The sequence below is a fragment of the Podarcis filfolensis genome (genome assembly GCF_964270895.1).
Source record: "Podarcis filfolensis genome assembly, chromosome: 4".
In the NCBI taxonomy this organism is placed as follows: Eukaryota; Metazoa; Chordata; class Lepidosauria; order Squamata; family Lacertidae; genus Podarcis; species Podarcis filfolensis.
This window is the reverse complement of record NC_139607.1, coordinates 50,429,875-50,446,329: the sequence shown is the minus strand read 5'-3', so window position 1 is coordinate 50,446,329 and position 16,455 is coordinate 50,429,875. Positions and strand designations below refer to the sequence as shown.

At 41.2% G+C, this 16,455-nt stretch overlaps 1 protein-coding gene across 1 annotated transcript in view; it reads right to left on the bottom strand.

Annotated features, from left to right (window-relative positions):
* The window catches only part of DSCAM (DS cell adhesion molecule), a 312,391-nt gene that overhangs the window by 67,280 nt on the left and 228,656 nt on the right, over positions 1-16,455 (bottom strand). Inside the window, exons 15-20 of the mRNA XM_083608743.1 lie at positions 14,888-15,055; positions 11,014-11,084; positions 9,360-9,600; positions 7,115-7,261; positions 5,648-5,803; positions 154-287 (exon numbers count right to left, since the gene is read on the bottom strand). Coding sequence (XP_083464869.1) covers positions 154-287; positions 5,648-5,803; positions 7,115-7,261; positions 9,360-9,600; positions 11,014-11,084; positions 14,888-15,055 — 917 coding nt within the window. The remainder of the gene's footprint in view (positions 1-153; positions 288-5,647; positions 5,804-7,114; positions 7,262-9,359; positions 9,601-11,013; positions 11,085-14,887; positions 15,056-16,455) is intronic.

The window sequence follows — 16,455 nt, the reverse complement described above, 5'->3', positions numbered from 1 at the left end:
TGTAGAAACCAGCCTACTGTGCACAGGTAAAATGTACATCCCTGGCCCTCCACTGGCGAGTGGCCCCCAGGAGGTTACCCATAAAGGATAGTGGCCCTTGAACTGAAAAAGTCCCCCTACCCTCTTGCTGTAGGAGGTCCAAAGTCCACTTACTGTGGGGTAGGGATGAGAGCAGAATACGGTGTACTTATGGATGATGCCATTCAGTTTTATGGGAGGGAGCCACGATACGAACACCGTGGAAGCGGAGGCTGCAGCTGCTTTAACTCCAGCAGGAGGACCTGGAACTGGAAGAGAAACACAGTTAGTTAGGATAGCAGGCAAAACCCCGTTGGTGTACATTGAACTGCACAGTGGGGCAAACTTAGCACGACAACCATGGATTTAATTTGGGGAAGGAAAACATTGCCATGCCCCCCCATCAGTTGCATGACACCTACACACACCCAACCTATTTTGATAAGGGCACTTGGCGAAGGACAACTGTTTCAGCTTCTCAGCATATCTAGTATCTCTCATGATTCTGCATTGAGAGAGTTTGTAAGAATGAGTCCTACCAGGGCGAGAGTGCATGGCTGACCTGGCATTGGCCGATGTAGAGCCCAATTCAGGCCCAATCGCTGTGCCATCTTGGAGCCAGCACATGGTCCAGGCTGAATCTACCTGCTCCCCACCTTCTGCCATTAGAGTGTCCAGGCTACAAATGCAGCAGTAGCCCCACAGGGCCACAATGGTGTCCCAGGCAGGTTTAGATTGCTCTGCTTGGCTGCAACCTTGGAAGAAAGCTCCACAGAACATAATGGAATTTGTTTCTTAAGTAGACATGTATAGGATTGGTCTGTTAATCAGTCAATGTCAATATATATAATGTTACAGAATTGCCATCAGCTGGTTGTTTTTTTTAGTTTATTAAAATGCTGCAAAGAACTTTTTCTCTCCGCTTGAATTATGTACATAATCATACTTCAGCAAATCACCTTAAACCCATTGCTTGAAAAAACTCAAAACACCAGTTCCGAAGGCCAAGCTTTGATTAAGTACCCACATTTTAAATCTGCAATTAATTCTCTTGGCTGTGCTTAAAACCTAATGTGAGAATAAATGACTATATCTAGCCATACCTGTCTGCTAAAACCTTATAGGGAAGAATCTAATTCCTTTTGGTAATGAGTATACAGATTCACAAGAAACACACTACTTGACAATTCTCTGGTGTGTTGTTTTTTTTAAAAATAGGCAGCTCATTACAAATGGCCGTTTGCCACTCCTAAGGAAGGCAGAAACCCGTTTCTTCTTGGTAATTAGTTGCCTGAAAAAGGGTGGTGGTTTATGATCTGCACAGGACATGTGGGCTTAAAAGTAATTGATTATCAAATTAAGCCTGAAGCCACAGGGAGCAGTCCTGATGGATGCAGCTTGTGGGCCTCAAATCCTTTTGAATTAGTCCAATCAATCTAGAGTTCTGGAACCAAGATAGGCACAAGGAGAAATGTAGCTTATCCTTTGCCTTTGAATACTATATACAATGTATTCATTTCCATAATGTATGCACTTTGATGCATACTTTCCCCTAATATGTGCACTCTGTGCACATTATTTGGTTGGAGAACTGCATTGCAAAATTCAGAGAAATGTGATTCCCCCCCCCCCCCAAAAAAAAGATAATTGTGTTTCAGTTTGCACATGGGTTTGAGCTAATCTGGATTAGGTAATTTCACATTACAGTGCAAACAAAACCAAATTTCTCCTCCAACCCTACTCTCATAATCATAATCAGCAGCTGTTCCTGTATTTCTGATAATCCTTAAATCTTCAGACATTACCACGGTGGCAAGTTTGGGCTTTAAGCCTCCCTCACACAAAGTGCAGCAATCTGTGGTATAACATCCCAGCTGAAATATTTGTCATGGCCTAGGAAAAAATGCTGAGGTACCTGAACAATTTCCACAACTCAACCACTATTTTTTTTTTGTTATTGTAAAAACCTAACAAAACTGCCAATGTGTACTGAAATAATATAATCATACATTCTGACTTTCCTGGTGCATGTAGTTATTACCAGTGGCATACTGAAAACAAGCAAATGATCATTAACTATTCTGGCTGTATGCCATTAATACCATTAATGCCATTAATACTATTAAGACTTTGACGAACATACAAAAAATGCATGAATGTGTGGGTACACTCTGAACAGAAGTTGTAATACCAATGTTGCACTGTCTGGGCAGAAAAGTGTGGGGCGGGGAGCAGGAAAGATGTGAACGGGGGGGGGGGCGGGGAAACGATGTAGAAAATACGTCTGTCACAGATAAATTGATTTTAAAAAGAATGTACTGCCTCTGAATAATGATGTTTTCTCATGGGGAATTTGAGAAAGATGGATTGGCAGTGTGAACAATGTGGGGGAGCATGGTGTGACAAAGGAGCAGATATGAGAGATGCACATTGCACATGCAGGCAGATGCAAGACACACAAATCAGGCAGGACTTAAGTGGAGACAATCCTAAAGCATGGTAATAAGATGCAGGTGTCTGGCATGGAAAAAATGGCACGACATGAAGAAAAGAGAATCTTCCTTGGGCATTCAAGCTGTAAATAGTAGCTCTAAACTAGCTGTGGTTGTGTGTTTGGAAGGTTTTTTTTTCCTCTCTCACATCCCCACATGCATGCACAACTAATGAGTTCAAGTTTATTTTTTAAACATACACTATCTATATCTATATCATCTATATCTATACAGTCCATCACAGGCTAAGACTTAAGAGCCTGGGAAATAAATATCAGGTCTTTGCCTACCACCAGAAACAGATAGGTAGCCGTGTTGGTCTGCCATAGTCAAAACAGATATTTTTTTTCTTCTTCCAGTAGCACCTTAAAGACCAACTAAGTTAGTTCTTGGTATGAGCTTTCGTGTGCATGCACACTTCTTCAGATACACTGAAACAGAAGTTGCCAGATCCTTCTATATAGTGAGAAGGTGGGGAGGGGTATTACTCAGAAGGTAATTACCACCAGAAAGACATCAAAGTTAGCATCCATGAAAACTTCCTAGGAGAGAGCACTCCTTACTTAAGCAGGACTCCACAACTGAGAAGGCCTTTTCTCCAGTTGCTATCCATCTCACCTCAGATGGTGTGGGCGCCCAGGAGAAGACTACCTGAATGTCTAAGCAGGCTCCTATTGGAATAAGTGACACTTCAGGTACTCACAATGCTAGCCATGTAGGTTTCTATTAAGCACTTTCAAGTCTGCCTTGCAGTGGAAGGAGCCAGTGTTGTTGTTTCAGCACCATCAATCTGTGCTTCCTTTGCCTAGTCCCAGTTGACAGGCTATATCTTGTACTAGTTTACATAGCAAACCAGGGTTGTCTCCTGCGCCGGGTGCAGCTCTGCACACTCACTGTCCACAGTGCATCCAAGAAGCTCAAGGAAGCAAATAGAAAGCTGGAGCTCTATCTATGCAATGGAGTTCTGGTGGGACTTTCCTATGGGATACACACTTATGGTAGATGCAAAGAGCAGCCAGATGCAGCACATACACAGCCTATGGTGAACTGAGCACCATTACATAGGAAGAAAAGCCTGAATGAGCTAATCAGCTAGATTCAAACAGGTATAAATTGGTGCCATTTACTAGACTGCACTGGTTTTCACCAGGTATGGATCTGGCTCTATGAGTGTCTATTAAGGAACACAGATTCATTGTTTTAATTAAGATTTTATAATGCATCATTTCTAATGAATGCAATCATTCAACCCCCATGCCATCAAATACAACAGCCTGTGAAAATGCAATTTAAGCCTAGAGTGTGGAGAGAAAATGAGTGTGTCTATTTAAATTTTAATGATCAGTGAAATAAATCCTCAGGTGGAAAGGCACTTGGTTAATAAGTAACTCCATTTATAGTTTAGAAGGAACTCCAACCAAAGGGGGATAAATGAATCCCATTTTTTTAAAATATAAAAAACACAGCCAGAAATTTCTGCTGCAATTTTTAATGTGCCATGAACATTTTGGACAGAAACAATATTTTTTCCCCTTGCAGGCTTCTGCAGAGAAAGAACTAAATAATGCAAACTTTAAAAAGAACCCTCATTTTGTATTCATAGTCAGAACTGTTTCCTTTACATAAATTCAAGTGGATTCATGCTTGACCTCTGGTGTCTAAAATCAAGTACTGAGCAAGATAAGAAATGCAAATGCAACCATGCATAGCTTTTGGACTCTTTTCCTTACTTATTGGGCTTACCCTTTTTTGTATTAGGGGAAAATTGTGGGTCCCCCCCTCCCAGAGCCATAGCTAGGTGATCTTGCACCCCCTAGCCACAAACAAATTAGCTCTTCTTTCAGCCTCTCCTCCAACACCCCCCTCCACCCATTCAATTCACCCTCTATTTAAAACCATTTTTTACGAGGCAATAATTGATATTTATATTTATGGACATATTTTTAGCCAATTTTGTGCCCCCTCCATTGCCTGCCCCCCTGGCAGGGGCCCACCTCACCACTCCCTAGCTACAGCCTTCCCCCCTCCCCCGCACATTTATGCCTTCTCTGTATAAGCCTCATTTGCATAAAAAGCACATGCTAAAATGCTCTGTGATAAGTTGCTCAGAAGGAAAGTGAGTAAAGTCCCCTGATAGGATGTAGTCTGCCCTGCATTTTCTAAGGAAAATATTCCACTGATGCCAAAAATTAACTGTGAAGTTAATCCAAGACGGGTGCTCACAGGCAATGCACATATAATGCAGAACTGGAATACATCCAGAGTTTGTCAATTCCACACACATGGAGAGAGAGAGAGAGAGAGAGAGAGAGAGAGAGAGAGAGAGAGAATATCTTCCATTTCCAAACCACCATGACAATTTAGCCCATATCAATGAGATCAGAATGTGCTGCAGGCAGAGAACGCCAGTGAGCAGGCTGAAATGTGCCAGAAGGTGCCTGCAGAGCACAGGATAGATTTAATGAAACCAATGCAGATGGGCCAAGCAGCCAAGCTGTGCCAGATTGTCAGCAAGGAGAAAAATACAGTGACCAACATTTTAAAAACAGGATCTAGGGATGCTGCACAATATAATGTGTGGTCGACTTTCTTCTTCTTCCACATTGGGATATCTTACCAAGCTATTTTAAGTCTGTAAAAATAGAGCTGGGGGGCTTATCAAAGCTATATTCAGATTAATAGGCAAATTATCTGATTTTCCCCCATCCTAAAAAATAAACTGGGGAGGGAGGACTCACTGCATTAACATGTGCACAGCCTGAAAGGGATGTTAACATCCCAGGGGAGATGTAGTTCTTTTGAGGGCTGTGGCAATACACCTCTGCTCCTGTAGGGTTTCTACATTCTGATGACATTCTTTGTCTGTACAACAAAATCTACCCTGTGCATTGTTCCTGGATCCAGTGACTTCACTCTACTCTAATCTGATCTTGCCTCTAATGGCCAATCTCCCCTAAGAAAGACCCCAGGATCTTGTGGAGGATCTACTCAAAATGAATGCCTACTTGTCCATCAATAGGTGCCACTGGCACTTCAGTTATAGCTTCCTATGCATGTATGAAGTGCTATGAAAACCTGGACAATTTCCATTAACTGTTCCATTTTCCAACGGCTACCAAGAATCTTTCACTTCTTACCATCTTCTTTTGTGCGTGTGAAAATTTGCTCACTCCTGACCCCGTCTCCAGCTCGTGTGAATGCCAGCACCTGGATGCTATAGTTGGTGTATTTTTCCAAACCATCAAGCTCTAATGAGGGCTGCGTAGTGGTAACATTTTTAATTTCTCCCAGCTCTATGGAGCAGAAAATTAAATTGAGTTAGTGACAGCATTATTCTATTCACATCGTGCGGTCATTATACTGTGGCGAGCCTATGAAAGAAATTGTTGGATTAAAATATGTAACTATGGCAGGAATAAAGTTGGCTGTGATTATTAAATAAACATGCTAAATGCCCATACTGTGCATTTAATAGCAAATATAGAAATGTCTTACAGAGAAAAACAGACCTGCAAATACACTTTGAAATTAATAAAGTGCTATTTTTGACCATAGGCATGTCTTCTAAAAATAATAAAAATAATCAGGATTAGATAATATTATGAAATTGCATTATATTTTACTGATTTTTAAAACTCCATAATGGCAGTGTAGGAAGCTAAGTAAATGAAACATGGGCATCATATAAAAAGGATTATAGAAAGATTTATTGCATGAGATCAATAAGTTATCTAGACAAGTATTACACTACATTTATTTATGTTGTTGAATTTTTTTTTTACTACCCTTAAACTAGAGATGGCAAAGGCAGTGTATTTCAGAATAACTTAAAACAATCCACTAAAATATACATTAAAAAAACCTTGTCATTTCTAGGTTCAGCAGAAACTGATATTGAAATATCATATTCCCAGGAAGGCTGCATAAACAGGTGAGTTTTAGTAATCAACAAAATACCGATACTGTGAGCATGTGGCAGATTACAAAGGAAGTGGAAACCATCACAGGGTACTAAGAGAGGACACTAATATCTGTTTAATGCACAGTCAACTGATTTAATTGGTAGTTTAGCACCTGGGTTGTATCAGAGAATATTAGTGAAGCTTTCAAAATCTTCCCCAGATTTCAGAGTTCTTTATTACCTGATCTTGTTTCTGGAGTAGAAATGATGTATTAAGATTTGTTCACTGATTCTCCATTGATGTGATTGTATGTATGGCTGTATTAAGATTCTTTCACTGCAGTGTTTACCAATCCACAGGAACACACGTATGCATCAACAAAACACTGCACAAAAAGAATATTACTACAATTGTTTATACCATCACATCAAGACTACTATTTTTTGTTGCTGCTGCAGTGTTTTATCAATAAGCATGTCCACATCAGCAGCTCAAAGCTGCAGCAAATGGTGTGGTCCTCTATTCCAGAAATCTGTTTAGAAATTATCTTAGGTAACTCTGAATCGAAGAGGAGTAGAACACAGGACAGAGTGGACTCATGGGATACTAAAAATATAAATTGCAGTTGTGAAATTACCTCATCCTGAAAAAGTATTATATGCTGCTGGGAAAGATCTAAGCTTGACAAGCAAGAGTACTTACCTCCATCCAAAAGATTAGCCCAGTATATCACCCTAAATCCCTGTAGAATTCCATTGAGAGCATCTTTGGCTAGTGTAGACCAGGTAATAGAGATGGTTTCTGGTGATGTAGCAATTGCTTGGACGTTTTCTGGTGGGGAACTGGGAACTGAAATTAGATAGTTTAACTTTTAATCATGACAGATTTTGGGGAAACTATTACTTTAAAAAAACAACCCCAATATGCACAATATTGTGTTCCTTTGATGTGTTTTCAGCAGAAAAGAACACTGGGAGAATAATTACAAGAATAGCTATGTAAAACAATGCAAAACTTGTATGGCTTTAACAGGAGTCTAGACATATTCCTGGTGGATAAGGCTTTGACTGATTGCTAACTATGATGGCTATGTTCTACCTCCAGAGTTGTAGATGGTGTGCCTCTGAAATTAAGTTGCTAGGAATCACAAGTGGGGAGAGTGCTGTTGCGCTCATGTCCAGTTGGTGTTTTTTCCAGAGGCATCTGGTGTGATCTGGCAGGGCTCACTTCTTATAGTCTTAATGCAGATGAGTTGGAAGTATGGATTATGGTGGAAATTTGACCGAAGAGCCTCCAGTTATTACCATGAAGGTACTCTGTGCATTTTCCATAAAGGAACTGCAAATAACTGCTGTCATCATGGGTCACAGATCATTATCACTCCTCAACCACTGCTACCTCTATCGAGCCACTCTAACCAATATGGCAGAACGCATGTATACTCTAAAAGAGCAAACTGTTTCTTTAATCCACTAGTCTGAACTAACAACATAGTTTCATTCAGTATTAACTGAACCAACATTTATCCAAAGAGAGTTAGCCAAGACATTTTCTGTTAAAGCCCCCACACTGATACCATCACTTAGAAAATATTCAGACTCTCTCTCTCTCTCCCCCCCCCACCTTTCCACCACTTGCAAACAGGGTGGAGGGTGTGGGGAGGCCATTTGTGCTCAGCCTTTTTGCACACGTAACAATAGTGCCAAATTGTGGTTATGTTTAATATTTAAACAAAATGGTGGCCAATTTATAAATAAATTTATAAATAGATGGAGAGTATCAATAACGTCTGAACTTTTTTTCTTTAAGAAATTAAGAGATGTCTAATTAACAAGAAAAGAGAGCTAAAAATGATTTTCAATGCAATGCCCATAGCAAAGATAGTGCATGTATGGGGCTCCCATCACTAACAGTGGTCCATGAGAGCTTGGGGTCTCTTAAGTCAGCAATAGGCAATCTCAGCTGTATGTAGATTGTCTCAGCTGGAACATTGCTCATATCTGTAAATCTTTCACTACATAGAGTAATTTCTCATTCAGGCAAAACACAAAGACTTGGCAGAGCATCACTAAAAATATTGCCGAGAATCTCTCAGCAGTATGCTGAAAAACAAATATTCATCCATGAAGGGCATCATAATTCCATAAAGCTTTATTGAAGGAAGCATTCATAAATTTAAAACCTTCTTATTATTTAATTACCATACCCAGGAACCTCATCTCACATGTTATTACTTGGTAATTATTTTAAGAGTCTTCTGACTACTTAAAACAACTGAGAACCCAGTCATATGAGTGCATGGTTTTAAACTATTTACTTAGCTGACTGAATAATCTCCTTTTCCCACAAGAGGGCACTCTGTTGTTGCTTTACTTTGAAATACACCACACATCATTCTTAGAAAGTGTCATGTATTAGGGAAGTCAGCTAATTTCAGATTTTATTGCTGTGCTCTGAACCTCACTATATGAGGCTGAATGCCAGAAAGTTGTGTGTGCCGCAGCCAGCATAGCCAATGGTCAGGGTTCATAAGAGCTGTAGTTCAAAACATCTGGAGGACATTGGGTTAGAGAAGGCTGCCTTAAAGAAATTTGCCAACTCCCAAGGCAACGAGGCCTCCATTTTAATATTAACCTTTCTCTATAGCTCAGGTCAGGTTACAACACATAAACCGGCATTAAAGCAAATACATTTTCTAAAAATATAAAGCATCAACTGATAATACCATGCAGGATCAACCACATTAATATATTATATTATTACTTATTAAATTTGTATAACACCCTTCCTCATAGGGCAGTTTACAATATAAAAGCACAAAAATACATACCATAATAACAAACAAAAACAATACCCTGTTCAGTTTAAAAGGCCATAGATTGTTTAATTAGCCAAAGACCTGGGAGAAGAGGAATATGTGACTTTTGCATGCTTGCTTACTACTTACCATCTTCAAGAGTGGTTGTGATAATTTCCTGAGAAGATGGTCCGATTCCTGCTCGATTGCATGCCTGTACGACCATGCCATATTGAGTGAATTTTTTCAGGTTATCTAAAGTATAAACTTCGCTGTCTCCGGTGGTATCAATACTGATGATGTTGAACTGAAAATTCCCCCCTGCACTGTATTCTCGATAACCAATCTGGTATCCACGAATAATTCCGTTTTGCAGGTGTTTCTTTGGAGCCTAAGGAAGGTATGAATAGCACGCACTTTGAACATCATGTTGAACATCATCGTGTTAAGTTAGAAGCTGAGAGAAATCTCCACTCCCAAAGGCTAAAAATCAAGGCCAAATTATTGGTTCGCTCTAGGTTTACAATGATGAAGATTAAATGAAGGACGTGAAGCTAGGGTTCTGCAACTGATACTAGTAGCAGTGGATATAAAACTTAACTTCAGGCATGCAAGTAGAACAGAAAACCTAGTTTTGTCATCTGAAAAGTGACAGGTGGGTCCACCCCTCTTCACTACAAGTCTTGCCTTTTAATATAAATTTTATATGTCTTCATATAATTTTATATTAATGTTTGTTAAAGTTTGTTCTAGGATCATGTATGACCCATGTTAAATGACAGTCTCATTGTCCTTGACCTGACAGAGCAGATTTCAAGTCTCCCCATCCAAAAGTGTGGGTACCAGTTTGTCATATACAAGGGGGCAGGGCCATCCATCATTCTTTGGGCAAAAAAGGGGGGCATTATGCTATCTCAGCCCCCAGTTGCAACAATTTGGGGCTGTTTCCCCATTACTGAGCCCCACATGCCTCTGAAATACACCTGTCACAGAGGCATTTTTAGGACCAGAGACTGTATGTTTTACCTTGAACAAGTTAATCAAATTCTCTGTGGAAGGTGAGCAGGGAGAGCACAACAACCAAGAGCATCACAAGCCTAAACAGTGCTATATCTTTGCAGCTGCAATACAATAAACCTAGTTTGCCCTTGCAATGACAATGAACGAAGCGTAGGCTTTTTTTATGAAGCCTTGGGAAACAGGGTGTTTTTTTAAAAAAACAAAAATCTGTGTCACTACACCCACCTTCCCCAGTTTCATTGGCATGCCAAGCAACACAATGATGAGCATGTATCTAGTTCAAGGATCATTAATAAACCCATTGCCTAGGGTATAACAGCCACAGGCAGTAGAGGCTTGCTGTACTTATAGCTCACCCGCCTCAAACAAGAATTGAAAATCTGGCTCATAAAGAGCATTATAGTGCAGAGCTTCAGTGTCATGTCTCTAAAAATGTTGCCTCATGGGACAAATTGATTTTCACTATAGTTTGCAGAAAAACTCAATGCAAGAAGTATCCTAAAAAATTCAGTTACAAACTTTCCCCCTGCACTGCAGCTGTATTTCTGATAATAAGATGTTCAAAAAGGCACAATCACAGGAACATATAATTGCATGCAAATTTAATTTAGCACACAATTACATTCAGCTGCAAAGTAATTTTTGAAAATTTAGCCACAAGCATTGTGTGTATAAATTCACCAAGCTATGCATCTCATTTTTGTGGGCTCATACCTCAGTAATATCATGACATACATCCCAGCACAGCCTATTTCCCCTTTCCCATTGTATGCTACTTATTTACCTTCCAGGTTACCCTGATGCTTTGTGAAGATATGGGCTCAAGTTGAACATCTTGAGGTGGTCCATCAGGAGCTGGTAAAAAAAGAAACAGGTGGATCAACATTCTAAGCTCGTCACTTTTGCTACAGAACATAATGTATCACACAATATTCATAACCTCAGAAATGCAAAACATTTTTGTCAACGTGAAGCTCAAAACCTCAGTAACAGAAGCTCAGCTAGAATGTATACTGCAGATCAGGAAAAGTGCCACCAAGGCCAAGAGTATACCAGCAAGGTTAACAGGCAGTCAAGGAAGCTAGCAGAGGTAAGGAGTCTTCTTTCAGACAATGGAAGTCTTGTCCAAAGGAGCAGAAGAAAGATAAATGCAAATTTTGGCAAAACAACAGCAATCAAGAATAGGATGCTAGACTAGGTCAGCCATTGGCCTGAACCAGCAGGGCTCTTCTTGAGTTCTTATACCAAGCAATGAAAAGAGTAACTAAAGAGAGAAATAATTCTATTTATTGAAGACTAACATTTCAGAGCATAAGCTCACAAATTCTAGCCTTGCTGACAAACTCAGTTATCATCTTATGAGAGGCTAAAGCATCTATGAGTGTGAAACAACCAAGGGAGTGTTAAGGAGAAAAGAGAATTTGGATGAGAGGTAATGAGCTGGATATGACAACAGAAATGAAATTAAGTAGGCAATTCTGGCTCGCTTAGGGTAAATGTTGCTCCTGTACCAGAACAAAAAATTATGATCTGTTTCATTTCCACTGAAGCATATTTATGAAGGGTTCAGTGGCAAATAATAGGAAAAGGCCCATATGCACCGAAGAAGGAGGAGGAGGAGGAGGAGGAGGAGGAGGAGGAGGAGGAGGAGGAGGAGGAGTAGGAGTAGTTTGGACTTGATATCCTGCCTTTTACTCCCCTTAAGGAGTCTCAAAGAGGCTAACATTTTCCTTTCCCTTCCTCCCCCACAACAAACACTCTGTGAGGTGAGTGAGGCTGAGAGACTTCAGAGAAGTGTGACTAGCCCAAGGTCACCCAGCAGCTACATGTGGATGAGTGGAGACGCGAACCCGGTTCACCAGATTACGAGTCCACCTCTCTTAACCACTATACCAGGCTGGCTCCCTAGTGATGGAACACTGAATGTAGGTGGAAGGTCCAATCCACACACAATGTAATGGGCGCAGAAAGCCCTGTTGGCATCCCTGCGTCTTTCTGCAGAGAGCTGTTGCTGTTATAAGTGGAAGGGACATCCGAGAGCCAAGGAGTTAGCAGCAAATTAATGAAAAGGTTGTGTGCATTCGATGATTCTCCTCTTGCTGCAGGAGACTTTTTTAGATGCTACCTTTGAACAAAAGATTCTGGCAGCCTGAAGCCACAATAGCATACAATATGCAATGCACACCTTTGCCAGTGCAGTTTTACACTCCCCCCCCCACCTTTCTGTTTAATATTGAATGATGTTATTTTTGTAAAGCCTTCATTACATTCCCTGCCCTCAGGCATCTCTTAGATGTTTGGGGATCCATACTCATTTAACACACCTGAAGTAAAACTAAACTGAAATAAACCAAATAAACTAAAATAACTAAAGGAAACAATGACAAATGGTGGCACTTCCCTTTATTGTGCATATTTTCCTCACTGATACCAAGGGAACAAATATTGCAATGCCTCTGAAGCTTTGGTCTACCCTCCTCCAGTTTCACCCTGAGTAAATCAGCTGCTTTTGATGGCAGCTCCCTACAATTGACCTCACGCTCTGAACGGACAGCTTCATAATGAGAGCAAAAGAAAGGGTCAGTCGTCTCAAAACTAGGCCACGCAGCAGGGAATAGAAGATGACATTCAGGTTGCGCGTTGCTGGGGAAGCTAATCTGCAAATTAAGGTCAGTTGATTAACCTGGCATATTAATTTTCAGTTAAATGAAAGCCCTCAGATAAGAAATACTAGGGTTGCCATATTTCAAGCAGAAAAGTTGTTGAGCTTTTTTTTGGCAAAGTTGTTGAGATTGCCAAAAGTAGGCAAAAACGGCACTGCCAACATGAGCCAGAAATAGTACCTCGGGTTAAGAACTTTACCTCAGGATGAGAACAGAAATCGTGCGGCGGCAGTGGGAGGCCCCATTAGCTAAAGTGGTGCTTCAGGTTAAGAACAGTTTCAGGTTAAGAACGGACCTCCAGAACAAATTAAGTTCTTAACCCGAGGTACCACTGTACCTAAAATACTTCCTATATAGTAGCCCTTTCTAAAACAGACAGTGCTGCACATTCTCATATCCAGATGTTCTACAGACGTTCTCCATTCTCATATCCAGATGTCTTCCTCAGACTGGTATTCCTCGCAGTCACTCCTGCACCTGAATGGACCCCTCTCCTATCTAAATCTTTGTAATCTTTCTGCCGACTTTCCTATTCAGACAGGCCTTTGGAAACTGGGCTGCTGTCAGAGCAATTTATATTTTAATTGTTGGTTTAAATATGTTGTAATGTTTTTAAATTATTGTTTTTAACTAGTTTGTTTTTATTATTCTGTATTTTATAACTGACATTTTAAAATGTTTTAACCCTCCTGAAATTCCAACTTAGAAGAAGGGTGGGATAAGGCAAATGAACAGCGACTCCATCATACCCCTGTCCCTGTACCCTGTGTCTCTAGAACACTGACTCTGTTAAGGAATGTGGGGAATAAAGTTACAAATATGACCAAAAGAATCAAACTGTTTTCACACTCAGTCGCATCTCCTACTTAGGCTCTAGATTAGCATAGGCACTAAAATGCCAGAAGGTTATTGCTTTTGTTTGTTATTATAGTATGTATTTTTGTGTTTTTATATTGCAAACTGCCCTGTGATCTTCAGATGAAGGGTAGGATAAAAATTTAATTATTAATTAATAAAATTAATGCCATTTACTTTGGCGTTAATGGGCTCGGGAGCACAGCTTTAGGTATTTCAGTTATGTGGCCTTGTGTTTAGAAACTCCTCCTTAGCCAAGACATTAAGGCATAGTACCGTATTTTTCACCCCACAAGATGCACCTGACCATAAGGCACACCTAGTTTTTAGAGGGGGAATGCAAGAAAAAATATATTTAAAGGGAGCGCTGAGCAGAGCCTGTATGCATCCCAGGCTCTGCTCAGCGCTCCCTTTCACGAGCCGCGTGGAGCGTGTGTGCGGCGCTTGCAGGCTTCTCCTTCCTCGGGGAAAAGCCCCGAAGAGCCACACACACACACACACTTCGCGCGGCTCTTTAAAGGGAGCTCGGCTCTTGGAGGTGGGGTAAGGGACAGAGCCGCGCTCTTTCTCTTTCCCCACCTCCCACAAAAGCCAGGGATAGCCGTGTGAAGCCTCCGCAGGGCAGTAGGGAGCCTTCATCCCACTGCCCTGCGGAGGCTTCACAGGCTATCCCAGAGCTGCTCAGGAGCACGGGGCATCTGCACGCAGCCTGCCCGCTGCTCCCAGGGCTGGAGGGGGAAGCCTGGGTCCCCCCCCCAGCCACAGGGACCACACATTCGCTCCATAAGACGCACAGACATTTCCCCTTAGTTTTTAAGAGGAAAAAAGTGGGTCTTATGAAGTGAAAAATACGGTACTCAAACAAAAAGATTAAACTGTCTTAAATAAAAGCACTATTAATTATGAAACATTGCTTATTTAAGGGGCTTTGCATGTGGGTTTAAATGCCTAATGTTAGACTGCTAACTAAAAAAAAAAGATTACTGCAATATCTTAGGCTACTAAGGAATTATCTTTGTATTCTATAGAGCAATGTGTCACATACAGAGTCCCCTAGCTCTTCAAAATGCCAAAAACACATACATCGAACAATGAATACAAGTTGAGGTTAGATTCAATTAGGATCAATGTAGAACATACCTGCTTCATCTGTGGTAATTGTGAGTTCATTGCTGGCCTCGCTCTTGCCAATGCGATTTTTTGCATACATGCGGATGTTGTAGGTGGAGGAAGCGTGGAGGTCAATGATCGTGGCCTGGTTCAGCTGTGGGGAAACATCTTTGGTTCTTTGCACAGAATCCCAGGAGTCTGTTTGAAGAAATTGTGGGAAAGTTAATTCATTTTCCTTCCTTCCTTCAAACACTGAACTGCATTTCAAAGGTAAAAGAACACTGGTGAAATGAACATTAAATGAGGAAATAACCCAGCCCTCTTCAGGCATTAATGCTTTGATTTAACTTAACATGGGAGCGGGGGTATGCAAAGTAGCCCCCTCACCTAGCCTTTATGTGATAGTGCAACAGTGGGAACCTTCATGCAAGGAACTGTATAAATATTACCTCAGTACAGATTGCCACACTGTTTGCTAGAGGATGGGGCTCCTCAGCACACCCCCAGGCCCATGTTTGAGTAACACAGGTAACATGAACAACGGGTTCAAAAAGAAACTTACATTTATTCTGCAGGGACATGAAACCCAAGGACAGCAATTTGTATAATGGCAGGGACCCCTCAGATGCCTCATGGAGGACTGCAAGCAGGGCTTGATGGTCACAGCTGTTTTCTATTGTCAATCTCTGTTTCATGCTAGACAGCTGAGGCTTCAACCAGTTTGGAATGCCATGAATTGTAGCCACTGACAGACATGTAATGCATGAATTCATCCACTTCATTTTCAAAGTAATTTATACCAGAGAGGTTTACAATGGGCAACAACATATTCCCTAGGTTTGTGATAATTATTGCCTTTGGTTCATTTCCTCCACAGCACTTATTTGTGTGTGGCTTTGAATGTCTGTGCAGTTGTGTGTTTGTAAACCAAGTGGTTCTTGGTCATCTGCCAATCTGACTCAAAGAGAAGGGAGGGAAATGGAAAGGGGAGCAAAAGGGGCAAGCACAGGGGAACGGAAGAGGAGGAAAGCACCAACCTTCAAAACAGCAAACTTCAAAAGCTACTATAAAAAATTGAAAAGCAGAAAGAGGCTGGCAGTCATTTCTGAAGATATAGCTCCAACATGACACACTCACATGTGTTCAGGAGCATTTCTTTTGCATCAGTCAGTTGCATGCCAATCCTATTGTGGCAACAACCCTCTGGCGAATCATGGGAAGATGTGCAGCTATTTTCTCAGCCTAGACTGGGCTCTGCTGCTAGAAGCCCACAGGAAACTGGGGTGAGGCCAGCAATATTTCATGGTTATCTCACATAATGGTAAGTAGGCCTTTCACCAGTCATTTTAAAACATCTGTTTTATTTCATATGCCCAAAGCCCTTGGTTTCTAACAAATGGAAGGTGAGCCACATAGAGGCGCCAACTTCTCCAGCCGATTGAGGGGGCCGGACGCAACATCGTGCAGCATCCTGACACCACGCACATGATGTCACAAGGAGCCAGGGCAGAGTCAAAAGCCCTCTGAAAATTGTGGGGGCCCGGCCCCCTCAAAAAATACATTGGGGGGGGGAGGGCAAAACTGCTTTGCATGCTAGC